General features: G+C 34.4%; 2 protein-coding genes across 5 annotated transcripts; both read right to left on the bottom strand.

Moving 5' to 3' along the window:
* Positions 1–2,083: 2,083 nt before the first annotated feature.
* LOC130462956 (uncharacterized) lies at positions 2,084–3,289 on the bottom strand. Its single transcript, XM_056831954.1, has one exon. The coding sequence runs from the start codon at positions 3,287–3,289 to the stop codon at positions 2,084–2,086; it is 1,206 nt and encodes a 401-aa protein (XP_056687932.1).
* Positions 3,290–6,198: 2,909 nt separating this feature from the next.
* On the bottom strand, positions 6,199–21,839 carry LOC110777330 (protein ZINC INDUCED FACILITATOR-LIKE 1). Of its 4 annotated transcripts, none has more exons than XM_021981938.2 (17): positions 21,515–21,839; positions 11,327–11,367; positions 11,177–11,237; positions 10,983–11,085; positions 10,715–10,817; positions 10,244–10,297; positions 10,096–10,158; positions 9,835–9,884; positions 9,382–9,457; positions 8,912–9,112; positions 8,720–8,807; positions 8,511–8,596; positions 8,299–8,406; positions 7,656–7,700; positions 7,473–7,561; positions 6,867–6,910; positions 6,199–6,758 (listed from the first exon to the last, which is right to left on the bottom strand). In XM_021981938.2, the coding sequence occupies exons 1-17, from the start codon at positions 21,684–21,686 to the stop codon at positions 6,658–6,660; spliced, it is 1,485 nt and encodes a 494-aa protein (XP_021837630.2). In that variant the 5' UTR covers positions 21,687–21,839; the 3' UTR covers positions 6,199–6,657. The 4 variants fall into 4 exon arrangements, with proteins under 4 accessions (XP_021837630.2, XP_021837631.2, XP_056691074.1 ...); XM_021981939.2 differs by lacking the exon at positions 21,515–21,839 and adding an exon at positions 12,226–12,618; XM_056835096.1 differs by lacking the exon at positions 21,515–21,839 and adding an exon at positions 11,563–11,755.
* Positions 21,840–27,379: the final 5,540 nt, after the last annotated feature.

Here is a 27,379-nt window from a genome sequence, read left to right as displayed (position 1 = left end):
GACGTGTTGTGTTTCCTGCATTTGCGATTCGATTGGCTTCTTCCATGTGTCGTTGGCTCCTTTCGAGAGGCCGCCTCTCTTCTCCCTCACCAGTGTACTCTCTGTCAGAGTGTAGTTCGGCCATGATACTATACCTCCCCACAGACGGCGCCAAATGTTGTGGGATCTTTTACGGTGATGACGTGTCACGCGTTCCTCGGAGGTATCAAGTATGACCTGGCACGAACTTCTGGCAACCTGCAAAACAAGAATATTCCCGTAGGAATATTCCCTCCGATGCTTAAGTAAGTATAAGCTAGAGAGAGAAATAATTTATAGAGAGAGGGAAGAGCAAAGTTAATGCCAAGTTGGTGGGAATGAATTGATTGTTCTCTTTCCTTGGGATCTGAGCCCTATTTATAGTGCTAGGGTTTTTTGGGAGCTGGTCCTGCATTAATTGGATAGTTTCTTGAGATCTAGACACGTGTCTTGCGTAAATACTGGGGGATTGATTTGAGCCTGGCGGGCTTATTAAGTGTCTTGGGTTTCTTGTAATTAGTGGAGATGGGTCCCTTCTGAGTAAGAGGGCCTAAAGACCTTCTGGGAGGCCTTTTAGGCTTTCTTATTGGGCCTTTACGATTTAGCTTAGGTGGCGTTTGTTTTAGGCCACATCAAAAAGCTTCGAACATGTTTGTGGTTTTCACGCCATATCTAAAACCACCATCATGGTGGATCGACCACCGATGAGAAGAAATATCCATCAAGTACTGACGAGCTTCAACATTCACTTCACCAATTCTTCCCAAGTAGTAATCAAACTTCTTTCTTTGACGAGCATCTGCGGCTTTTCCGAAAAGGTTCTTTACATAAGCATTCTTGAACTGAGTGTTGACATTAGAGGCAAGGTGACGAGTACAAAATCGATGGTGGGCACGCGGATCCTCCCACCCACTATTGACCTCATTCATTGTTTGCAAAATCCCTGCATGTCTATCAGAAATGACACACAGACCTTCCCTCTGAGTAACTAAATGCCGAATGCATTTCATGAACCATTTCCAACTCTCACCATTTTCACTTTCAACAATAGCAAAAGCAAGAGGGAACAATTGAGAATTCGCATCTGTACCCATGGCTATGAGTAACGTGCCCTTGTACTTACCATACAAATCAGTTCCATCTATGGTGATTAGGGGTCGACAGTAGAGCTGTCAAAAATTGACCCGACCCGAAAAACCGACCTGAACCGACCTGTTTTTTTCAGGACCCGGACCCGAACCGAGATCCGAAATTTGTTAAAATAGAAAACCCGTAACTCGACCGTATCCAACACGTTAAAACCGACGACCGATTTCGACCCGTTAATGCATGACCCGGACCCGAACCTGACACCCGACCGAAATATAACCGATAACAAAACTAAGTCAGCTTACCCGACCGAAAAATAACCGAACCCGATTCAACACCCGACCCGATGTCAACCGGAAACCAATTATAACCCGATAAAACCTGTTATTGACTCAATTCCTGACAAGCCGTTATCTGAATTTAAGCGACCTGTTGACAACCCGATTTGCCATTGACCTAACTAAATAATAACTTAAATCAAGTTAATTTTTTTTTAATAATTACCTTATCTAGAACAAGTGAAAAGCTTTAAACCAAATTTAACCAAATTTATAAAAGTTAATTACTCCTGATAACTATCGACCTATCGTACCCGGTCTTAACCCGTGTTCGATAGTAAACCCGACCTGAATATTAACAGACCGGTAATTTTTCGATCCTAACTTGACCCGACTCGTTAAGACCCGAACCCGTAATTTTACCCGACTAGAAAAAGACCCGACCCGAACCCGAACTGAACCCGACTTATACCGAAATGCAAAAATAACCCGACATGACCCTACAAATTTTCAACCTGACCGAACCCGACCTGAACCCGACCTGCACCCGGTAATAAAATGACCCGACACGACCCGACCAGATCATGACCCGTGACCCGAGATGACCAGACCCGGACCCGACTCGAGTAACCGTTTTGACAGCTCTAGTCGACAGTGCTTAAAACCATCGATGGAAGGCTTGAATGCCCAAAACACTCTCAAAAAATGTGAAAGGAAGGATCTTCATTAGAAGCCAAGGTACACCATTCCACGACGGTTCCTGGATTAGACTCTTTCAATGCTTGCATGTACCTAGGCAACTCTTCGTAAGATTGCTCCCAATCACCAAAAATTCTTGCAATAGCCTTTTGTTTCGCTGACCAAGCTCTCTTGTAAGTGATGGTATACTTAAACTTGTCTTTCACCGCTTGCACAATAACACGGATTTTCAAAGAAGGATCGGCACGAATAAGAGCTTTTATCTCATTGCATACAAAATCAGAGGAGAGAAGAGGATGATCGATTATGTTTATGTCACCCAAACAATTACTTGCATGGGGGCCATTATACCTCACAATTCTGAATGACGCAAGACAAGGATTCTTGATTGCACGTAACCTCCATAAGCAATTGCATGAACTCTTTCTTTTACACTCCACTACGTATTTTGTGGGCTCACTCTCCAACACCTTAAATGAATGATTTTTAGCTATGGAATAAGCTTTGACTATGTCTTTGAATTGCGCCAAAGAATTAAACTCTTGCCCAATAGCAAATTCACCATCAAAAGAGTGGTTGTTGGACCAAGTACGCCAAGAATCAAGCAAAATCGGATCCAACTCTGCTACATCATTGAAAATTTGAGATGGAGCGCTTTCTCTTATAGCTTTGTCATTAGCATCCTGTGTATCTTCATCTTCATCAACATCACTATCCACCCCAACCGCTTCATCTCCAAAATAATCAACACATATTTGATCTAGAGAATCGAAAACCATCATAGATGGATCACCATTTGTAGCTTCTACATGTGGTGTTTGAGTTGGAGAAGTGAGCTCTGAAATGTGTTCACTAGCATATTGTTCATCAGTAAGCATTCTTGTGAATGAACCCGTTAACCCACTTTGATTTGTCAAGGGCAAGTAGGGAAATTGACTCGCCCATGAATCCATTTCATGAAAGGATTCCAAGTGAGATAAAGTTTCGGGTTGCTTTGGAAGTTGCTCGATGAACAATTGCATTGTGGTTGATTGTGTTTGAGACATGGCAATCAACATTGCTTTTAAAGAATTGTCATCATCCAACGGTATGGCTTCATATGAACCGGACATCATTGGATACCTCGTTAGTAGCTTCAACTCCACATATCTCGAGTCACATCTCATAAGATCATAAACCTTACTCAAAACCTCATCATAACTCATTTGAAAATTGACAAACCCAAATTTTCGCTCTCCACCTTTTTATGTAACATCACCGCTACTTTGCAAAATATCCCCTCCCCAATGACAATAAATAGGATAGTCTGGAAACTCCATATTCTAAACAAAAAACATATAATTATTTTAAAATAATAGCTAAAAACAATTGAAAAACTCAAGAGCTAAACAAGAATCAAAGATCATACTTGTAAGAGATAAACAAGAATCAAATATCATACTTGTAAGCGATAAACATTTATCAAAGAACACTAGCTTTTTGATCCAGCCATCAAAAGCAACTTCATACAGTAGCCAAACATCAAAATCCAATGCATTCTATACAAAACAATTTGAGACACAACCTAACTAGAAGCTATGTGCACCAACCAAATGTGAACTTGGAAAAAATGTGGACTAAAAAATAAAAATCAAAGGATAATCATATTTAAATAATATGATTAATAACATCGCTATCTCAATTAGCGGTTAGAATTACATTAACAATAAAAAAAAATTGTAATTCATGTTAATCATGATCATAAATCCATTAAACAAACCTAAGCAAAATCTTCATAATAACATCATCAAACAAACCTAAACATAAGAACGATTTTTAATGAATTAATAATTAACTTCAAATATACTAATTCAAAAAAAAATAATCAAATTAGGGCTTACCTGAGGTAGAAGCACCGACGACCGGTGGTGGGTGAGGATGAATCTCGACGGCTGTAGTGGGTGAGGACGAAGCTCGACGGCAGGTGGTGGTGAGTAATAAGTCCGACGGCCGGCAGAACGCAGGGGAACAATCCCCGAAACAGAGGAGCGACTGGGAAGGGTGAGGAAGAAGCTTGACGGCCGGAGTAAGGGTGAGGAAGAAGCACGGCGGCCGGCAGAACGGGCAGCCGACCGATGGTTTGCGGGCAGCAGGAGATCAGGAACGACGGAGAAGAGAGAGAACCAGAGAAACGGACGGGGGGGTTTTTTTTTGGATTTTGATATTTTGAATTTGCTCACTGAGGTCATGTGTTGAGGGTAAAGGGTAAACCGCCATCTGAGATGGCGGTTCATTAAAGAGCAAACCGCTATCTCAGATAGCGGTTAACCAACTTAAACCACTATATGAGATAGCGGTTTTGCTCTGATTATTTTTTTTAAAAAAAAGGACCGGTTCACTATGCTGACGTGGACGGTATGGTGGGAATTAACATAAAAAGTAACGTATTTTGGGAATTGTTGTACCTTTGTGCAATATTAACGGAAATCGCTCAAACAAAACAATAAAAAAAATTAGGCTTAGTTAGTATTATTACCAGTTTTTTATTTTTTGATACAGATGACCCTACAAACTCTTTTAGTGATTCCATATTTTCGTTTTTATTTTTCTAAAAAAATAAGATTTTATTGATCGGAATATTTATAAGGTGGAGACCGTGGAGTTGTGTCAGCTGGTTTTGTCCAAGATTAACATATACTATTCTCTTACGTGTAGGGTATTATTTTACCAATTTGTTCGATTTAGGTTCTCCAATTAAATAATGTTGATTAAATGCATAAAAAACACTTTGAATATACTTCTTATTTTTAAAGTTGAAGCGAGCATATCTTAGATCGGAAGACTAATATTTTTTTAGATCTACCCGTATGCACTGCTTTGGAGACTCAAAATACATAGATAACAAAAGGATAAAGAATCAAAGTTAGAATTCAATTATCCAACGGTAAAGTTCAGGTCAAGTGCTCAATTTTTAGCCAGATTTCATGTCAAATTACATGCATAACTATTGCATAAGGATAGTAAAAAGACATATATGTATTAGTTGCATAGTACATTTACAAGATTTTTATATGGAGTAACTTTTTTTTAAGGTAAGATGAAGTCTTTATCACGTCGAAACCCCTCTTGGATTAACTTAACCCGAGCTAGACTCTTTGGGAGAAGGGGGGAAAGTATAAGGGAATCCTCCTCCTCCAAAGTTCTCCGAGTGGGATTCAACCCCTAGAAGGTTGGAAAGTGAAATCCTTTATTCCAATCGATATCTCTACATTATACTAAAGCGCAAATTTTTTTCCTCCAAAACCTCATATGTATATTTCTTACCTTAAAATATTTAATGTGGAGTAAATTACGAAATGACCCCCTTTTATTAAAAATCAAACTTATTAACTAATGTCCACTTTGAAATCAATATATTAAGAAAAACCAAGCTGTATACAATCTAGCTAAGGTAGAAGCAATCAAGCAACAGAAAACGCACACACACACCCCACCCCCCCCCCCCCCCCCAAACAAGAACAACAACAAGGGCATCAACAAGGCAACAGCCTAAGAAGTAACAGTACACAAAGAAACAAGGCGACAAGAGTACTTTACTCCAGAATTACAAAGAGTAAAACCAATCCCTATTTGCATCTTTATAAGGTACTGACCCTTACACTTTTAGTGCATGCTTGGTATGAATCTAGGAAATGCTTGGTATGAATCTAGGAAAGGAAATGGATTGGAAACGTTTAAAAAGAAGAAATGATAATGTTAAGTGTTATCATTATTTGTTGTTTGGTATACTTAAGGAAAGCAATCCCTTGTATCAAATTAGGGATTGAGGAGGATAACACTTTGTTACCACAAGGTTAGGAGAGGTAACAAATTTGTGGTAAATGTTACCCTTTGGAAATGGAGTGTGTTTACCCATCTCTCATACCAAACAATAGGTAATTGAATTAGTTAATTGATTCCATTTTTTGAACACTTGAAAAGTGCTATACCAAGCATGCTCTTAATATAGCATTTGAATAAACTAATTGTTAAAAAAAATTAATGAAACCGTGCATTGCCCGGATACTAAGTTACTAACTAGTTGGTTGTATAAATACTAGGCATTGAAACTTATTGTCAGATTTGCAATTATGACTAACCTTTGTAACAAAATTCCTAAGTTTTATTAATTTCTTTCGGAAACAATCAAAAAACAGGTATGCTGATAGCTGATTACAAACACATTTAGAAACAACCATTATAAAGGAGAAATTGGCTCGTTGTTCTTAGGCCTACACTGAATTGATACACTGCTAATAGGCTAATTGCTCAGACGTAAACAGCGGTCGTAGAGCCTACAGAATGTGATGGTTGAGACATGAATAATCAGAATTCAATGACCAAAATTTAACTTCTTTTCTGCTTCTGTTAATAGTATGTCATGAATGTGAAGTACTTAGACGGAATCCCGGCAGAGGCCTTGCAAGGTATGGTTAGCTTCTGCCTTTTCTGTTGCTTTTCTTGCTTGTCAAAGAAGAAGAAGAAGAAGAAGAACTTCTTTCTGTGTTGAAGTTTAACTTCTTTTCTGCATCTGTTACAATCTGATGGTTTCGAACTAAAAATACTCATGAGCAGGGCTTGCAAGGAAAGGCTTGAAAGTCATCAGCAATCCAAGAAATTCAACAACATTAAGTATGAAAAAAACCATGTGAGTTCCTGCAATCGAAAATTTTCCAACGGTAAATACTAAAAAGCTCCATGCTACCGTGACGTGAGGAACCAAAACAACAACAAAAGCGCAGTAACAGTTTTTGAAAGCAATACCTGGAAGGAAACTAGCCATCTGACGCGTTTGTGCCCAAGAGAGACTGCAAATACGGAACTTAGAATATTAGAACGATTATTAACTAATATAAGATGCTATGGATTTGCCAGAATATTGAATGAATCTTATCCCATGACATCTAAAAAACATGCATAGAGAGTTCCCTTTTTACTTAATTTTGTTCTCTTTCTTAAATACACTGAAGGTACATATTTACTAGGCTCGGACAAAAGCTGTGAAGAGCAGTGCCATTGTTTGCAAACTGCACGTCCAAGTGAAGAAAAGTTGACAAAAGAGAATTCTGACCATCTTCGTTACCACATTATACAATTAGCCTATTCAGACTGTCATTTCACTCAAGTACATACTGGTGTTGGATTCTTAACAACCCGGCCGTGGGTATGGGCACTTTACAATTCAATTTGGACCAAAAACATGGATATGTTTCACAAAATAAGCCGAGTCCTACACTTGGACACATTCTCGTGTCTGAAAAAGTTTCCCAATTCCAAGTAATATATAGATTCTCAATAAATGACCATTGGTGTTTATCAATTGATCACATTTTCTCCTAATTGATTATCTTGAAGAGCATGGGAACTTACAGGGATCCAGCAGCAGCAGGACCAAGTGCTTTGCAGAAAGACATGATACACAAAGAAAGTCCATTTGCAGCTCCTCTTTGATGTTGGCTCTGATATGGATACACGAAATATTAATGAACTCGACTGACTTCATAATACAAAATATAAGCATAAAAAACTGGAGAACAGAATGAAAAAAATTACCACAGATCTATTTTGCAGGAGGAACAATCCAGTAGTTATTGAAACCTGTCACATTGGAAAGTTAGAGAATACAGATATCTATGTTTAATACTTCCTTCGTCTCACTAAAATGCATTGGACTTTTTTGCGGGGATTTAAGGAGAGTGAAAAAGTGGAGACAAAAAATAGGGAGGGTGGGTAGGTGTGGGGCGCAACTTTATAACAACGGTAGAGAAAATTTAAGATATTATAATGTATACGTAGTAGTTATCCCATAGAATTTTTCATAGGATGAAGGTAGCATCGTAGTGTAATAGCAAGCAAATTCAGGAAAATTATGAAGGGAACCTGCAATATACTTCCTCTGTTCATAAATACTCGCAACGTTTGATATTTTTACACTATTCACATATTCCACTTTGACTACTGTTGATGATTTATATGTCAAATAAAACATAATCATGTGGGATCTTGTTAGATTCGTCTCAATACGTATTTTCAAAATATCAACTTTTTTATAATTTTTACTTGTAGAGAATTTAAGATATTGACGATCTAAATTGTGCATTGACATGCGTGAAAGTGACAAACGTTGCGAGTATTTATGAACGGAGGAAGTATGTAATAGCAAATTCGATTTTGCATGAACATAGAATTTACATACCGAAAGCACATTTTTCAGTGCAGAAGCTAGATCCACCACAAGTGAGAGACTTGTGCCCTTTAATTTAGCGAAGAAGGGATAACTTGACAGCAATACAATACTAATTACCTTCATACCAGAAATCCAGAAAAAAAAACAGTAATTAGGAAAAGATGGGAGTATAGAAAGTATTATCATTGTGGGAAGAAAAACAAACTAACTCAAAGCCATACCGCTCCAACACGTGAAACTGTGATTGGACCAAATTTTCTCTCCAAAAATGGGTAGAGAAGTAGTTGACAAATTAACAAACCAACTCCTGCAATAATTTTTGGAATAAAATAAAATAATCAGAGATTTATATGGACAAGGTACACTACATGAATCAGAGTTGATGGTGTTAAATTTGTCTATCGTTGATAAAAACTGAACGGAGCTATACCTGCTACAGCAAGAGCTTGACCAACATCTTCAGTTGATAAACTTAATCCTCCGACAGTCCTCGGACTTACAGTCCATAATGAGAATATCTGAGAAGGGAAAAAATCCAAAATCCAAAATTTAATCATTGAATCATGATTAACATTGATGTTGATAGTTCCAATGATGTCTATAAGTTGAATATTCCAATCACCTCAATATACGCCATATCATGTAGCTGGAACATACAGTATACTATGATAGTTGACATTAAAGGCCAATTTCGAAGAAGGCTGAGCCACGAATTTGAAGTTCCTTCGGCGTTTTGCAATTTTTGAGTGTCAACATCCTCTATATCATGAGACAGATCCTTAGTTGTGCCATCAGCATTTATTGTGCATGTGTGCAATGTTTCCTGGAGAAAATATTTACCAGTCAGAAAACAAAGAGCTGATGCTCTAATACAGGAGCACATAAGGAAAAGAAGCCTACTTCCGCCTGTCAATTTGAATTGCAAAACTAAACAAGGTAATTTAAATCACTACCAATCCAAATACTGAATACATGAAAAAGGACGAGCCAACTGCTTAAAATCCGGTGAATGAAGGTAAAGATTGACATATTCAACAGAATTAAGTAGTGACCATAGAATACATTATAAAGAGATGGACAAAGAGACCATACCGGGAGCCAGAAGCAGAGAATGAATACACCGAATGCAAAGATTGATATGACCAAGTTAACTAAAAAGTATGGGAACCTACAAACCACAATTAAAGTTGGAAAAAGTTAATATAAAATAAATGTAAATGCATGCAGTTAGAAGCATTATGGCTATGTTTGGTTCAAAAGAAAATGTTCTGAACTGAACTTTACTTTCAAAGAAAAGTACACCTCAACCTGAAACCAGGTTAAAAATTGCATTTCCCTTTGTCCGGTGCCGCTGGAAAAGACAGAAAACGAAAAAAAAAAAAAAAAAAGGGTAATGGAGGGGAAGGGGAAAGGGTGGGGAGGAGAAGGTTCCTTGAAGAGGAAAGCTATTAGGAAAACTTTCCCTGGAAAACGATTTTCCTACGAACCAAACACGGCCTAAAAAGATTCAGAAACAGAACAAGGGAGGAAAAAAGAAAGACATACCTCCCGAAAATTGATTCTTGAGAAAATACACTTGGGAATTTATCAGCAGGCTGTAAGAGAGTATACAAATAAATAACCAAAGATAGACAAGAAATAGGTAGGGAGATCGAATAATCGATTGTAATTTTAGATGAAAGTAAAGGAAACATGGAATAATCGATTGTAATCGAATAGTCGAATGTAATATTAAATAAATATCATATATATACCTAAATCAGAAAAGATAAATGAATTTCATCTTAACAGGAATTGGAAATTCACCTGAGCAAGATAACCACCAAGTGCAGGGCCTATGACCAAACCAATACCCCATGAAGAAGTCATCTGAAATGGATTGAATTGTCAATCAACATTGCTAATTTATCGAGAAAGAATTGCAAAAACTAAGCATAGGTTATAATCACCATACCATTGCCACACCCAAAGATTGATGCTCTCTACGGCTAACTTCTGTTGCATATGCCTGATAAGTCACATCAGTGAGTTTCAAAAGTTGAACCAATCATAGAAGTTATTCACATAAGACATTGACAATAATTGCTCATATTGGAAAATGCACATATAATGCACACATTGAAAATATGCACACACAGGGATTGAAACTTGACAAGTTTTGCCTTGTATATTGTACAAGAAAGATATCCTCGAAGGAAAGTTGCAAATAACTTACCATGTGACTTGGAGGGACCGAGGAACAAATTTAAAGCAGAAACTCTTTCCTATACCATAAATAAAAAATATTGCCACGGCCTCTAAAAATAAAATTTTAGCTTATCAGATTAACCAAGCAGTTTATTGCTATAATCAACTCATATTTTGCATTCAATATAACAAAAAGAATGTCAGCCATGAAGCTACAATAACTGATATGTGAACATACCCTCATTGGACCAAGTGTGCCGCAGAAAGCTCCAAGAAGTAATCTTGCAAGAAGTGCCATCCAATAACTAGTGCTCAGGCCAAACATTGTGTTGAATATCACACTAAAACGAGTAAATACCAAATCAAACTGTAATATCAGTTAGGAATCCCAATCAAATCCCTAACAAAAAAGAGACCAGAAATTGATCATAATGGGTACAGTACAGATGGGGGAACAAGTTAGTAGTTTAGGACTGAGGAAGAAAGAGTCAGAAGGCACGACTTACACTGAAAATGTGCTCAAAATCATGACAGGTTTTCGACCATAACGATCAGCCACCATTCCCCATAAAACAGCTGTCAATGTTCTCCCAATCATGAATGCAGATCCTTCAACATACATTCAGAAAGATATCAGATTGAAATGTGAACCTCATGAATTATTTTTGTTTAAAATGGTAATGCAAGAAGTTATGCTTACCCTCAAAACCGGCATAGAAACTAATATCTTCTTCCCGTTTTGCAATATTGAAGTCCCTCACCTACACGGTATAATACCATTCATCAGATCAAAAAGCCAACAAATAAAAAACTAATGAATACTACATATAACAGGTAAAACTGTACTTACCATGTAGTAAAGGAAGGGAAATATGGATGAAATCGGCAAAGCTGAAACAACAACAAAGCAATTGACATTTAGCAATTAAATGCAAACCTAATAAACAAGAAAAGAAGGTAGCAAAAGAAAACAAGGAGGCATATGAGTATATGACAACTACTAGGATTAACATTCTCTACCCAACTAATTTAGTTGAAAATAATCAAATTTGGGATTATAAAATCAACCACATTGCAAATACAAACTTTCATCAAATTCTTCCACCAATAATTGATGAATATAATGAGATAAGTTGAACAAGTGCTTATCATAAAAAGACATGAACTACTCGAATTTCAATACTGATACAAAAGAAAAAGATCCCAAACTCCCAACCAATTCATTAGTAAGGATTAAAAATCCCTGAAACACAACACTAAGAAAAAATAATCCTATAAACCAAAGGTGTCAATCAAAACAGGAAAAAAGTTACTACAATAACTTTCAAAACACAAAACCCCACCAAACCAAATAACACAAAGATGGGGAAAAAGTAAATCAATTGAAGTTCTCAATGTAGCTTTTTAATTAACAAAATCAGAAAATGATTGGATAATCCAATACAAACTTATTTTTAATCATGAAACCTTCTCATCATGAAAAACAACACCAATCCCATAAGGACGTTGGCCCCATTCATGAAAATAACAATGCTCTTTCATAAATTAATAATCAAATGTAGGTTTTTTTTGTATGCAAATCATGAACCCAACACCAAAAACAAATAAATAAAGCACTAAATTCGCCAAAGGAACCTAAAACTCATAATTCATATAAATAGCTGCAATTTAGAATGAGAGCATGAACACCAGAAAATGACTATAGAATACATATAACACAAAACACAAAAGAGAGAGAAAGAGGGTTACAAGCACAAAGAGTAATAATCCATATGAAGAAGAAATGAAGCCATGGAAGATTAGGATTCTCTCTTTTTCGCTTATCAACTTTGCAACCTGGACAATCCTCGTTATAAGTATAGTAGTTCTTCAACAACAATGGTTCTTTCTTCTCAGCCATTGTTCTCGTTTATTAATTAATTCTCCCAAAAATTCTATAAAAATCTAACCTTTAAATACCAAAAAAAACAAATTCTAAAAAGAGAAGTTTGTTTAATATAAATGGGAATGTATTTATGATTTGTTTAATGCCTTTTTGGTGAGTAATCTGAGCATAGAGATCTAGTTCTCGTGTCCCTAGGAGCATGTCGTAAGAAGTAGATGATGACAACTTCATTAACCGTGTCGTATTTTGTTTGTGCTTTTGTAATTACATCATATTCTTGTGATTTAGTTTTAGTATTATTATTCCAATCAGATTGTATTGGGATGAGAGTAGGTCATATTCTATGATTTTCTTTTGTCAACTACTTTCTGCTTATTTTGGTTTGTTCGGCGCCAGTATAAATATGGACCGTCTGGGACTCTAGGCGGTCGATTGCTAGTCAATCTCCTTAAATGGACGAAATAGATTAATTAAAGGCGTTAATGTAATTAAATTAAAAATATACTATCACTAAAATATTGCATTAAAGTATATTTTATTTTTTACTCCGTAATATATTAATTCGACTGTATATGTAATATTTTATGTTATATTCGTATATAATTTAACTATATTTACGATAATGCTCCTTAACTGACGTATTTCGCCAATTATGGAGCTTAATTGGACGTTGCTCCGTAGGCATCTAGTCATATTTAAGTAATAAGGAATTAAGGAGTCATGTTTAGGTGATGAGTTATTTACTTTGTGCTTCGAAAGATGTATCTAGTCACTCGAGTTAGGAAAAACTTATCTTGTGCTAGTGAGCACTTTGGTATGCGAAATAGAACTCATGCCTCTCTGGTATGAGACTCCATACATTACGTACATTCCTGTTAAGCTAACCAAACGACCCCTAAAAGTTGGATTCTCTTACTTTTCCTCCACTCTCAAAATGGAAAGGCTCTAAGGCTTGGAAGCAGGGGTAGACACGAACAAAACTGTAAGGAGACGGTTCGATAAAATATTGACTTATAATCATTTTTTTTTTTCAATGAGCCATGCTTACATTTATGATTAAACGAACCAAACTAAAATACAACGGTGTTCGGCTCAAAATCTTGTGAGGTAGATTTATGAGATTATTATATATCTTTTAATACTAATGTCTAAACTGCCAATTTACTTATTGTGATACTCTGTAATATTATTAAAATTTATTATATACTCCGTAATATTTTGTCAATTTCGGTCCGCGTCAAACTTGGGTCATTTTATTTAGAGGTACGGTACGAAAAAAAATGTATGGAGTTACTCGGGTGAGGCAAAACATATCTTGCTCTAATGATGAGAGTTTTTGACTTTGAAGTCTCAAGTTCGACTTCCAACATGAGCACTATAAAGGTAGGATTCTTTTAAACTGTTAACTCTCGCTCATTACCAAAAGGGAAGGGTAATAAACTACTATGTCCGTCTCTTTTTGTTCTTTACGTTTGTTATTTTTCACGCGTTTTAACGATTAATTAATTTGTCTCGAGATTCCTCAATTTTTTTTATTTAAACACGATAAATTACGTTTATTTATAATGTTTTTGCTTTTATCAAAATTCTGATATTGGGAAATGAGAAAAATTTCATGTTCCAATAGAAAAATATGAGAGATTAAATGACCCAATGAATTTAATTTGTTAAAATAATAATTGGACACAAATTTTGATAGAATACTAAGTCATTTATATTTGTAAAGAACATTTTGAAATACCAAAAAAGGAAAACGTAAAAAACAAAAAGAGACGGAGGGAGTAATAAAGCTTTGGGAGCATGTAAAACGGTTTTTATGTTATATAAATTTTTTTGTAGAAAACATTTATGTTAACTTTCTTGTCCAATCGTATACTTTGAGAACACTAAGTACAATCTTGTGAGCTTATGAGCAAATATATACTTTTGATTACACCAATTATATACCTGCACGGCGGTTGTATCCTCATAATTCAGAGGTTTGTGTTCCAAGTACACAAATAAATTAAGAACAAATCTCGTACGTCTTCAAGTGTAATAAGACAGACCAATAAGGCAATAATTTACCTAAACCTTTCACTCTAAGTTAGCAACTACGGGACTCAAATCAAACGTGCAAACATAAAAGCCCCACAAGTTATGAACAAGACCAAAAACAGACCAACATTCATGTCAACGACAAAATCATAAATGTTACTCCACATATTACAAGATTCAACGCAAAATTATTATAGGTCACACTATACGTACTCCTAGCAATCCCATAAGAAACTCAAATCTCAAAGCCCAAGCAAGAGGACAAATCACTTGCCATAATTAAATTTATGCAAACAGCTCTTGTTTTTATGCCTATTTGTAGACTAGTTGTATTCCTTTTGGTAATTATCGCCATTATTGAAAAATTATGATTCCCGTTGAAATTTAATTGTTATTCACATATGAGTTGCCTATATTGGAGAAAAAGGAAATGAAATATCAATTTATAAGTAATGGCGTATAATTTTGAGGATTTACTCATATAGTTGTCGATTGCTTTTAGTGTAGAAGTCAATTTTTCTATTCCACAGGGTAATAAATTTAACAGTTTCTCGTATTAGTTCGTATCTCCCTGTAATTTTGTTGTTCACCTTAATCCTTCGTGTTGTATCGACGTATTCACTCCCAACCATTCAAAGAATTTGGTCAGAGCACACCAAGTTCGTGCTTTGCAACCTGACCCCCTTATCAGTTTTTCTAATTCAGCTTATAAAAAATGGAACATGGCACAAGCCATGGTTCACATGAAGCGTACATTGTGTCGGGCCCAGCCAACAATAGACTTGTGTTGTGTCGTGCACCTCTTTAAAAATTTTGACGGGACCATTTCCTTACTTTCTCAAAAAAATAAAAAAAGGTAGGCATAATAAACAAGGCAGTATCTATATTAATATACTAAAAGAGAGGAAATTAATGTGGAGCTGACAAATGTCACTCTCTGATTTGCCTCTCTTATAGATATAAAAAAGAAATTAAAATAAAATATTTTGTTAACATTTACCTTATAAAGTATTTGATTCTATTTTCCTAATAAAAAAGATGTTATTCTATACATGTGGAATATTTTGTAAAATCCTTTCTATATTTTATTAACAAATATAACCAATATGATTATTTTTTTATAAAACAATTAATCCATTATACGGAGTACATAGTAAGATATTTATATAAAAAAGGTTTAGAGTAATCTACTGATTTGTATTTACATAATATATTAGAATACAAATAGATTAGAAAACTAATACAATATGAATAAGAGTCTATAAAAAAAAGTTACTATAGTACTCTGTAATATTTTAACTACTAAATTCGATAATTATAGCCTTCAATTCATATATTATACTAAAAGATAAGAAATTAATACGGTGATGATAAATGTCACCCTATGATTCACCTCTCTTTTAATATAAACTAGATTTTAGCCCGTGCGATGCACGGTTTCTATTAAATTATTACGATAAAATAAAACACCTACGTATATCAACTGCTATTTTTTATATATTAGATTAAATTGATTTTTTTTTATTTTGGATTGAATTTCATTTTAGATTTATTTTTTAATTATTATAGTGTTTGATTTTGGATGAAATTGTATATAAGAAATATTAATAATTATTTAATGAAAATATTTACGTGGCACCTAATTATTTATGTACGTGGCATTCAACTTTTTAATTCAAAAATAATTTTAAAGTCTTATTTTTCATTGGCTGAAACCGTTAGATTTTCTACATGACGCTCTAATATTGGATTAATGTTTGATTTTAGATTGAATTTTATTTTAGATTAATGTTTGATTTTAGATGAATTTTATTTTAGATTTATTTTTTAATTATTAGAGCATTTGATTTTGGATGAAATTGTATATATTAGTAATTAACTAATTAATTTAAATATCTACGTGGCACCTAATTAATTATACACGTGGCACTCAAATTTTTTAATTCAAAAATAAATTAGAAATCTTATTTTTCATTGGCCGAAACTATTAGTAATCTTAGGTGGCGCTCTGATAGTTCAGCAAATATGCCTCATTTATATATGTATATTAGATTAATTTGAATAAAAATATTTTATTTACTATATGGGAATTAATACAATAATACTCTAGGTACAAAAAAATTATAAATGATAAAATAGAAGGAAATTAATCCAACTCTATAATGCCAAGGTTTACGTTTCTTATGGAATTATAATAACACTGTTTTTTTTTTCCATTCTCACACAAATAACAAGCTATTCCCGAAACAATACAAACAAATATGTGTAATCTTCAGCTGTAGAAATATTATGTGTGCAATTGCTTATTAAAAAATAATAATTAAAGAGACACTAAGTATGACACATGTCATCTCATTGTGTGCCTTTTATTTTTTTAAGTTAGTTAAAAAATTGACTATAGAAGAAAAAAAAAATACACGGAGTATATAGTACTAAAGATTGTTATACAAAACTAACGAATAATTATTACCAAACTTAGAATATTCAAAGTATCAACTTTATCATTTATCAAAAAAAAAAATCAACTTTATCAATTACTTATTTGTTTTAATTTGAATCTCCTAATAAAACATATACTTATAGAACATAAATATTAATATGGAATACTAGGTATAAAATTTTTACCATGGATATGTTATATTTTGGTCAATGAGGATGAATACATTAATCTCATTTAAAACTTTTGCTATAAATATGTACTTACGAATTACAGTTACACTTGGTTTATATATACATATAATCTTCTTTATTTATAAAATCAAGCTAAAACCACTGTGCTCATAATTTTAGGTATATATTTATTTTTCTTCTACATAGTTGTTTAATTTAACAAGTCATATACAACTCATACATTTACAAAAACCTGTGGATGTAAGTGTAAATTAGGTTAATTAATAGGTAAAGTCTTACGTGGATGCTAACGAAGACCCGAGATTTAAAAAAATGTAAAGTTTAAAGAGGTAATAAAAAATGACTTAGATATAAACATCATAGTAGAAAATCAAATATATCATAAATCTTTCACCTTAGAAAGAAAAAAGAATCACCTGTATTAAGAAAAGATCACCTAGGTTATACGGGAAATACGTAAGACTACACTATATTTTAAGCTAGAAATAGATCATTCATATTATAAGACCTTAAACTAGGTATATGACACAAGACTATTTCATACTTCGTAATGTTTTACAAACTAAGTATCTAGGTGTTGATTTTATAAATGTAACACAACCATAAAGATATTGATCACCTAGACTATATGGTAAAAAATACTCACAAAAAAAAAAAGTTATTTGATTATATCATAAATCTTTCACCTTAGAAAGAAAAAAAATCACCAATATTATGAAAAGATCACCTAGGTTATACGAGAAATATGTAAGACTACATTATATTTTAAGCTAGAAATAAATCATATTATAAGACCTTAAACTAGCTATATAACACAAGACTATTTCATAATATTTTACAAACAAAATTTATAGGTGGTGATTTTATAAATGAACACCACCACAAATATATTGATCACCTAAACTATACGGTAAAAAATACTCACAAATAAAAAAATAAATTAATTTGAGGGATTTGGGACTACGTTAAGAAAATTAAAGTTCCAAAGGAAAAAAATCATCTAGATTATACGGAAAATAAGTAAGATTACACTACGGAGTACTATTTAAGCTAGAAACAAAACATTCATATTACAAATTGTATGACACAAGACTATTTCATAATAATGATTTACACACAAAATATCTAGGGTTGGTTTTATAAATTTAACGCAACCGTAAATATAATGGTCACCTAATACTCTAATACGCTAAAAAAACTCACTAATAAAATATTTTAATTTAATTTTAAGGGATTTATGAATACACTAATTAATTGAAGTGCCAAAATTTATTCGCATAGACAAATAGGGATGGCAATGGGCCGGATTCGAATTGGGTGGAGCTTCACCCGCATCCACAAGTTTATCAATCTCCTCCACCCGCATCCATTAGTCACCCGCTTAACCCATCACATGTGTCCTCCATCCATTGTCCGCATATGAAACAGGTAGATCGGATGATAGCGGATGATGGTTTATTTTTTTTTAAATACATTAACTCTAATATATAGTCATTTTCATCAATAAAAAATTATTTTATATAAAAATAACAACAAATGCTTTGAAAAAAATAATTTTCAATAAGAATTAAAAATATTTTCTTGAATACGGCTATTTCTTACATATTGTAATGTTTTTTTATTTACTCAATTACTCTAATCAACCAAACAAATTGAAAAGACTCTAGAATAGAGTTTTAAAATTCAAAAATCTATTATATATATAAAAAAAATGAGTCTAGGGGTGGATTTGAGACTGGTGAGAATACACGGGAGTGGGGTGATGAAGAGATGATGAATTTTATTGTGTACTTCTCAAGACGGGGATTAGGAGGGGTAGGTATCGTTCCTATCGTGGATGGAGGGGGTGAAGATGAGAATTGTAGGAGGTTACGGGTGTGCAACCCCTGTCCGCCTTAAAGTCATCTCTAACTGAATAAAGTAAATGGTGTAGGAGGTGTTAAGTGATCGGGTAATGATATTGATGAGGCGATTGTGCGAGGTTTAAGGGGGTATTACTACGAAGTATCAAAATGAAGGGTGGGTGAGATAACTTTATGTTTGACACATGTGGTGAATGAGAATGAAAATTAATAATTTTGTTTATGTACCTTATTTGTTTTAATTGTTTTAATAAATAAGACACCGAATGAGCAATAACTAATCTATCCATCATTAACTTTAAATTGCAGAATATCAATAAGCTCTATTTTGATGATAATTGTCTATGATATTTCATATAAATTTATATTTGGATTAGAAATCGTGCATCGCACGGGTACTATACTAGTTGATTGTAATAATACACCAAATGAAACTATCACAACGTACTTGTACAAGCATCACATGCACCAAAAATATTGTACTAGCACCAAGTCTTCACCCTAGGATAAGCATCAAGGCATTAAGCGCCTATGTGCATGGTACCTACTAAAGTGGAGGTGGGTCCGAGCCTAAGGGTATCTAGCTTTACAAATGGAGAGGCGATTTGAAATTATAGTTATATGTCGTACACAGATTTTGAATCTTTACCACTACACTAATAACTCATTGATATCATTTAAAGAATGCGACTCACAAAGAGTACCAAATGACCAACATGATGTCAATTGAATAGTTAGGTGGCTTGTTTGGAAATTGGAATGGGTAATGTTGAAAGGAAAATTTTTAGACGTTTGGAAATCTCCAACGTGATATGTAGCTAGACCTGTCAAAAATCGACCCGACCCGAAAACCGACCCGAACCCGACCCGAAAATACTGGGTCCTGAACAAGATTTTGTGACCCGTAACCCGATTTTATCCGAACCCGAGCAACCCGAAAAGTAATGGGTCAAAACCCGACCGAACCCGTTTTGGACCCGACCGATTGAAAATCGTTGTATTTATAGTAATAAATGCGATTATGAGAAAATTTAAGCATAATAAACACGCTGTTTTTACTATCATTGTGTGTAATATGATTTTAATTTGAATTATACGCCATTTTATGGTTGAATTTGACTAAATATAAACTTGTGTAGGAAAATTTGTTAATTTGTACCCATATTTTGTATATTTATCACCTAAATTAATGAAAATATAATGCGCGTTTTAAAATCTCTCAACCCGTTGGGTCGACCCGAACCCGAAAGTTCTGGGTCTTGAACAAGCATTTGTAAACCCGAACCCGAAAGTGACCGACCCGATCTAACCCGAACCCGAAAATAATTTTTTACAACCCGACCCGACCGACCCGTTTGACAGGTCTATATGTAGCCATGTAGGGCAAGGACGAAGACCCTTGCAAATGCGGGGCAAAAATTAGAATCCTCTTGTTAGGGGTGACGAATGAGAGAATGGACCATTTTTTCAATTATTTCAAAATGAGGAATACAATTCGATGGAACCTCTTTTAAAAGTGGTGACATACTTTGTAGTCGGCAGTTGTGCTCCAAAATTGCTGACACAAACTACCACCACCTTTCAAAGAATTTTTTATTTTTATTTGTGGAGAAGAATTTAGGTATTCTATTTATAGTATTATAAAAAAAAAAGTGCAAAAACTCCTTTTTCTTCTAGTTTTAGCTTTATAGATATTGAAAAATTGTAAGAGCAACAATAATGGCAGATTTTTATTTTAATGATTTTTAATTTCTCTGTTATTCTACCTAAGCTTCAATTTCAAATAAGAATTCCCTCCTAAAATTGTGAAAATACACCCAGCTCTTCACACTATTTTTATTTTCTCTTAACCTTTTTTTAAAAGTTTTATTTTTATGCAAAAGACGTTGATGTAACACTAACTCTCATTTCTCCCCTAAGAATTTTTTTTTTTTTCCCTTGATCTTATTAAGAGTCATTTAAGAGTTCCTCACTATAAACCCAATAACAATTAAAAATACTAATTTTTTCTTTACCTATTAGTAATAAAATTAGTCAAAGTTAGTAATTATACTGTGAAAAATTAAAATAAGAAATAGAGGAAGTACTGAATAAGCGGGGTTAATTTTCAAGAACATTTAGATTTTTACTCCTTGAACTCCTACTTAATTGGTGTATTGTATAATATCGTATAGAAACGTACCAAAAAATGGAATTTATACCAAAAATGTATTTCTTTTTTTTAAAAAAAGGAGCTAAGCTACAACAATAACTAATGCAAATACCTTAATTGGGAAAACAAATAGGAATAATATTGTTGTACCTTGTATAGTTGTATAATACTACTCCACGATACTGAAATTTCGAAAACTGATTTTAGCGCACCACTCTGTTGAATCAGGTTATCACTAGTCTTCAACCAACCATTAGATAATGAAAATTATTAAGTGACTTCATTTCCATCACTTAAAACTCTATTACCAAACATGCTTACTTTATTCTGTTAACTTAAAACAATATATAAGCCTAGACATAGTAACAGAAAGTCTCGGTATAAGTTATTGTAAATCGGACACATACAATTATATTCAAATCCGAACATGATCGACAAAGCAAAACAGATAGAGAATAGGAAAAAAAATACCAGCAGTGAGGGTAATAACCCAGATGAAGAAGAAATGACGCCAAGGAACATCTGGGTTCTCTGCTTTTCGCCTCTGAACTTGGCATCCTTCGCAATTCTCATCATAATACGTTTTCTTCTTCTTCTCCGAAACCTCTCTTGTTAACAACAATGGTTCTTGGTATTCCTCCATTTTCCGACCTTGGAAAAAAAATACAAAAACTTACGCAAAATAAATTTCTATTTTTATTTAACACAACAGAGGAGGTTGAGCAATCCAACAAATATTTATTGGTCACATTTAATGTATTTGATGGGTTAGTAATAGTATGTTAAATCTGGCTGTGGTTTGTCCACGAATTAATGGCAAAAGGTTGAGAATTAATGAATGGATATTTTGATATTTACCACCTTTTAAGTTTTATGTTTTTGTATTTACCACCTTATAAAATGTTATTTCATATTTACCACCTTAATCTTATGAAATATTTTAAATTCACCACCTCTTAGCGGTTTTCATCAAATTTTCGGCCCATGTGAACCTTGTTTAACTAACTTCTTCAATTGAAAACCCACTAAAAGATGAGGAAAGTTAAAGAAGTTGGTTAAGTGGAGTTCACATGGATGAAAAATCTGATGAAATTCGTTAAAAGGTGGTGAATACGAAACTTTTCATAAAATTAAGGTGGTAAATATGAAATAACATTTTATAAGGTGGTAAATACAAAAACATGAAACTTAAAAGGTGGTAAATATGAAAAATTCCTTAATGAATATTCGTCAAACTTTAATTTATTTTTTAAGCTGTAGTATTTGACAAAGGGCATTGCTGCAGCTGTCTGCTTTCACAAAGTACGGAGTAATTAGTTTTAGTATTTAGCTGTGGTTCGACAAAATTAGTAGTAGCGGTTAGCGGTTGAGTAATGGGTAGCTGTATTCTATTGGTGTAGCGGGTAGTGGTGAATAGTAGTGGGTAACGGTTATCTGTCAAAGTAGAGGGTAACAATTTGAGTGTTAAAAGTAGCAGTTGATCAGGGCCGGAATTAGGGGGCTGACGGGGGCCATGGCCCCCATGATATATTTAACAATAAAATATGTAACGTTAAGACACATGTCAAATATAGTTCAAATGGTTATTTCACCTTAGTAGTTAGAGTTTGTTGGAGGTACAAGGTTCAAATCTAAACTCTCTCATTTTTATACTTGTTTTTTGTATTTTATTTTTGATTCTCATTGTTATAAATATAAGTTAAGTTTTGCCCCATGTATATGATTTATGGTTCCGCCCCTGCAGTTGATATTTTAAAATATAATAAAAGCTATTTAATTTTTTGAACTACCAATTTATCAAAAGCTACACATTTTAACGTTGGAAAGGATACCTAATCTCTATCTCTATCGCTAACCGTTATCGAAGACGCTACATTGCCGAACATTTACAAATTTTAAATATAACATCTCAAATAGGTCAAGACGGTATATGTTACTTCAAATGCTATGGCCAAACACACCCTTACTTGTATTCAACCCACTAGTGTTTACGTGTGTGCCTGATAATGGTTAGAAATTACATTTTTTTTAAAATTTAAATTACATCAATACCTAGTATTTAAAAAAGAAAACCAACTTTCTTTTTACGACACGTGAGCAACACCATTTTGATCATGACCACTTAGAAGACATGTGGCCAAGAATATATAATCAATTCTTCATTTAAAACATAATAAGTCACCTCAACATTTCATCCTTCCCTTTCCAATTTTAGTTTACCACTGTTTAGAACAATTTAATTAGACGAATCAAGAATGAGAAACGTTTCAGATGGTTATAATTCTCTGGTTAATGAATTTGACTATTTATTAAACCTACATGTTTACAATTTTTTATAGACCGGTATTCCTCCCTGACTTATTTTGCTAAATTTCTTCATTTTGAAGAATTTTATTATTTTTCTATAGGTGGGTGGAAATTAAAATTATGTTATGAACTTCTAATTCATGTCCACCCCATTGTTTTTTGGAAAAATATTTCTTCTAATGAGGTTGGTATTAGTTAAAGCTATCATTATATTAATTTTTTTAGCCCATTTAAATCAACGGTGCATCTTCTTTGCATCCTGTTGCCTGACTTGCCTCAAGCGTCATCATTTTTTTAGTTCTTTTACAAACGACTTAAAAACCGACAAACATGGATGCATTTTTGTTTTGAAACATATATGACATCTACTATTACCACACCCCCAAACTCTATAAGCATAATTTCGAGTTTTAAAAAAATGGTTTAGTATTTGATATACATTTTCCAGAATTTTGACATATCATGTGTCGTTCTTGATCACAACTCTTAATTCTTAGGTCATTTTCCTTTTGGGTATTTTTCTTGATTGTGATGCAAAGGATAGGGTGCGAAACATCATGTATACTTGGCAACTGAAACATAGTTTTTAATCCAACAAACAACAATGGTGAATTTCTTAGCATATTGAAGATTTGTTGATTTCTTTGGTTTAATTCAAAGAATACATATGCTTAACTTAGTTACTCTGTACTAGCATATTTCTCTTATTCTCATTTTTTTTAAACCCCTTGGATAAAAGATATTCCATATACTCCGATCCTAAACTAAGAATGTATTTGTGGTCTTGGGGAGCTCATAATATATTCCATAAAAGTAATGCTTCCACCCAATATATCTTGGGTATTTTAGTATGTCTACGTACTATCAAAATTATTAGTGAAAGTTTTTAGTGAAGTATTATACATTTATACCTTTATCATTTTGGTATGTCAATTTACCATTTTTTTTAATTGAGTTTACTAAAATATAGCCTGCGCATAGAACGGGCCAAAAGCTAATTTTCTAAATATAGATGCTAGATTTTATTCTAACATTTTTTAACAATTAGACACGTAAGTAAAGAGTGTAATACAAAATTGATAAAAGAGAATGCCAAATTGTTCAAGAGTTACCCGCAGAATAGATATTTGATGGTGATCAGAGTTGTTGGCAAGTCAACTATTATAAGCAAGTAGCACCGGATTTTTTTGTCTCACGTACTCCCTCCGTCCCACATTAGTTGTTACACTTATCTTTACACAAAATTGTAGGTGATAAGTGGTTGTTAAGTTTTCAATTGTTATTTTATTGAAAAAGTAGATGTGATATGAGTTAGTGGGTATTTTTTTAACGGTTTTTTCATGAAATGCCCCTGAGGTTTGCAATAATGCACCAAATACACCTGCGCGTTTCAAAATTCATAAAATACCCCTATTTACTCAAAACTGTTCACCAAATACCCCTATTGTGACTTTCCGTTAGTCCTCCGTTAAGTCATGTTTAAAATTCATAAAATGCACCTAAATATAAAGGTTTTGCATAGTATACACCTATTTGTAAAGTTCTTTGCACCAAATACCCAAACTTCATAATTTGAATCCAACGGCTAGTTTTAATACAATATAGCCGTTATGTTCATGCTGCCTATAAGTAAGGTTGTTGTTCACTTGACTTGCTCCATGTTTAGCCCTCTATTTCCTAAATAGCCATGAGTTCTAATTCAAAAACCGGATCCTCTTCCATCCCAAATTTGTCATACCTAAGAGTTCCAAATAAAAACTGCAATTGTGGGAGAAGATTTGCAATTAGGAGCTCGGAAACGGCTAAAAATCCGCAAAAGCTTTACTACAAGTGTGATCCTTGTGATAATTTCAAGTGGTGCAAAGGTTTTGTTGAGCAGACATTTGATGAAGCTCAAAGCAAGGGAAACAGAGCTGATGAAAACAGGGGAATGCAAGAAGAAAACAGGGGAATGCAAGAAGGAAGCAGGGGAATGAATGAAGAGTTGAAGCTATTGAAGAAGAAACTGAAACAACAGAAACAACAATTCAAGTTTGCAATAAAAATTGGTGTAATAATGTTTGCATTTCTAATTTGGATAGCAATGAAGTAGAGTTGTAACAAATTTCAAGCAATAACATCACTTGTTTAAGCATATGAGCTTTACAAAAACTGATTTCTAAGTGGACAAATGCCGCTGAAACTGCACAAAAACATCTTGTCTAAGCACTTGTGTTCTTTCCAAAAAGTGATACTAACTGTAAATTGCCTAAGCTGTTTTAACTTTGTGCACCTACAATTCACCATAAACTGACTAACTTTTAACTTTGTGCATGGTTAAGTTGCTGTGTTTGCTCTTTTCCTCCCCCTTGGACCCCCTTGTGATGTACTTGCTCCTGCTGCTGCTGAAGTGCTTGGTCCAGTGCTTGGTCCTCCATTCTTACATGTCCTTGAGTTATGACCAAACTCCCTGCACTTTCCACATTTCACATTGCTGTTCCTCTTCCCCTTCCTGGGTTCATTTGGTCCTCTCTTTCTCTTCTTAGCAGGTCTGCCAGCTTGTCTTTTGATGACTGGAGGCTGAATGGTAGGGAGAGAAAAGTTAGGCCACTGTGTTGGGTCTGACATGGGGTGAATGTGGTCTGCATATGTAAGCTTGTATGCAGCAGACTTGAAGAATGGGGAGACAAAATCAATGGGGTTCATCCTTTGGTCATAAATCACCCTGAGTGCATGCTTGCAGGGGATTCCAGAAATTTGCCACTTCCCACACCCACATCTTCTAGTTGATAACCTGATGGGGAAGTTCACATGTGCATCTCTGACCTCAAATTCCCCCCCACCACAGGCTGTAGCATAGCAGAACCTAGACTCTCCTGTTCTTTCATCCACCTCTTTCTTGGCATACTCAGTCAACTGACCATCCTCCATATCAATTGCCATGTCAAATCTTGCCCCAACCCTCTCCATACACCACTTTCTGATTGCTGTACAACAACACAACAACATACAACATTATACACAGAACATCACAAACATCAGAAAATAAAGGAACAGAACATGAAGTGGTGAGCTATACCTTCCAACAATGAGAATACAGGCATGTCTCTGTATGGTTTTGTGCATGCATTGAATGACTCCACAAAGTTTGTTGTGTTGTGATCACAACAAACAGCAGGGTCAAACATATGCCTGGACCACTGCTCCTGGCATGTGTCCAAGTATGCAGCAGCATTTGGATCATGAGCAGTGATCTTCTCTAATGCTTTACCATACACATACTCATTGTGTGCATTTGCAGCTATCCAAAACAGTTTGAAGAAAGCAGATCCACTAAATCCATTATTTTTGCAATTCATGTACAAGTGTTGGCAGCAAACTCTCCTAGTAGCTCTAGGAAAAGTATCTCTCACTGCCAAGTCAACTCCCTACACAGAATATGTTCATTTTAGGCCAATCATATCTGTTGCAATATTATAAAATTGAAACAAAAAAGGAGCAAAATGAACATATACCTTCATCCTGTCACTGATGAAGGTCCAATCATCTTTGTTGCAACCCTCTTGCTCAAATATCTGCCTCAAGCATCTCATGAAATGTGTCCAACTATCACAGCTCTCAGTGTCCACTATCCCATAAGCCAGAACAAATATTTCATTGTTCCCATCAATGCCAACAGCTGTGAGTAGGATTCCCTTGTAAAGCCCACTTAGATGAGCCCCATCTATTCCAATTATAGGCCTGCACCCCCTCAAAAACCCCTTGACTTGAGCAGCAAAGGAGAAGAAACAAGCTCTGAACTTGGGGTTCACATCCCCACTTGTAGCACCCCATGAAATCAGTGCATAACTTCCTGGGTTTGTCTGTTTAATCATCTCAGCATACCTAGGAAGCAACTCATAAGCCTCAGCCCAACCACCATGTATCTTCTCTACTGCCATACTCCTTACTTTGTACAACAATCTCTTTTTAACCCTCAATTGAAATGTCTCCTGTGCATACCTTCTCAATGTCTCAACAGGAATTTCAGTGTTGGCCTCAATTAGACTC

The sequence above is a fragment of the Spinacia oleracea genome, chromosome 1, assembly GCF_020520425.1.
Source record: "Spinacia oleracea cultivar Varoflay chromosome 1, BTI_SOV_V1, whole genome shotgun sequence".
Lineage (NCBI taxonomy): Eukaryota > Viridiplantae > Streptophyta > Magnoliopsida > Caryophyllales > Amaranthaceae > Spinacia > Spinacia oleracea.
Note: the sequence above shows the minus strand (reverse complement) of the source record. Positions and strands in the feature narration are given on the sequence as shown.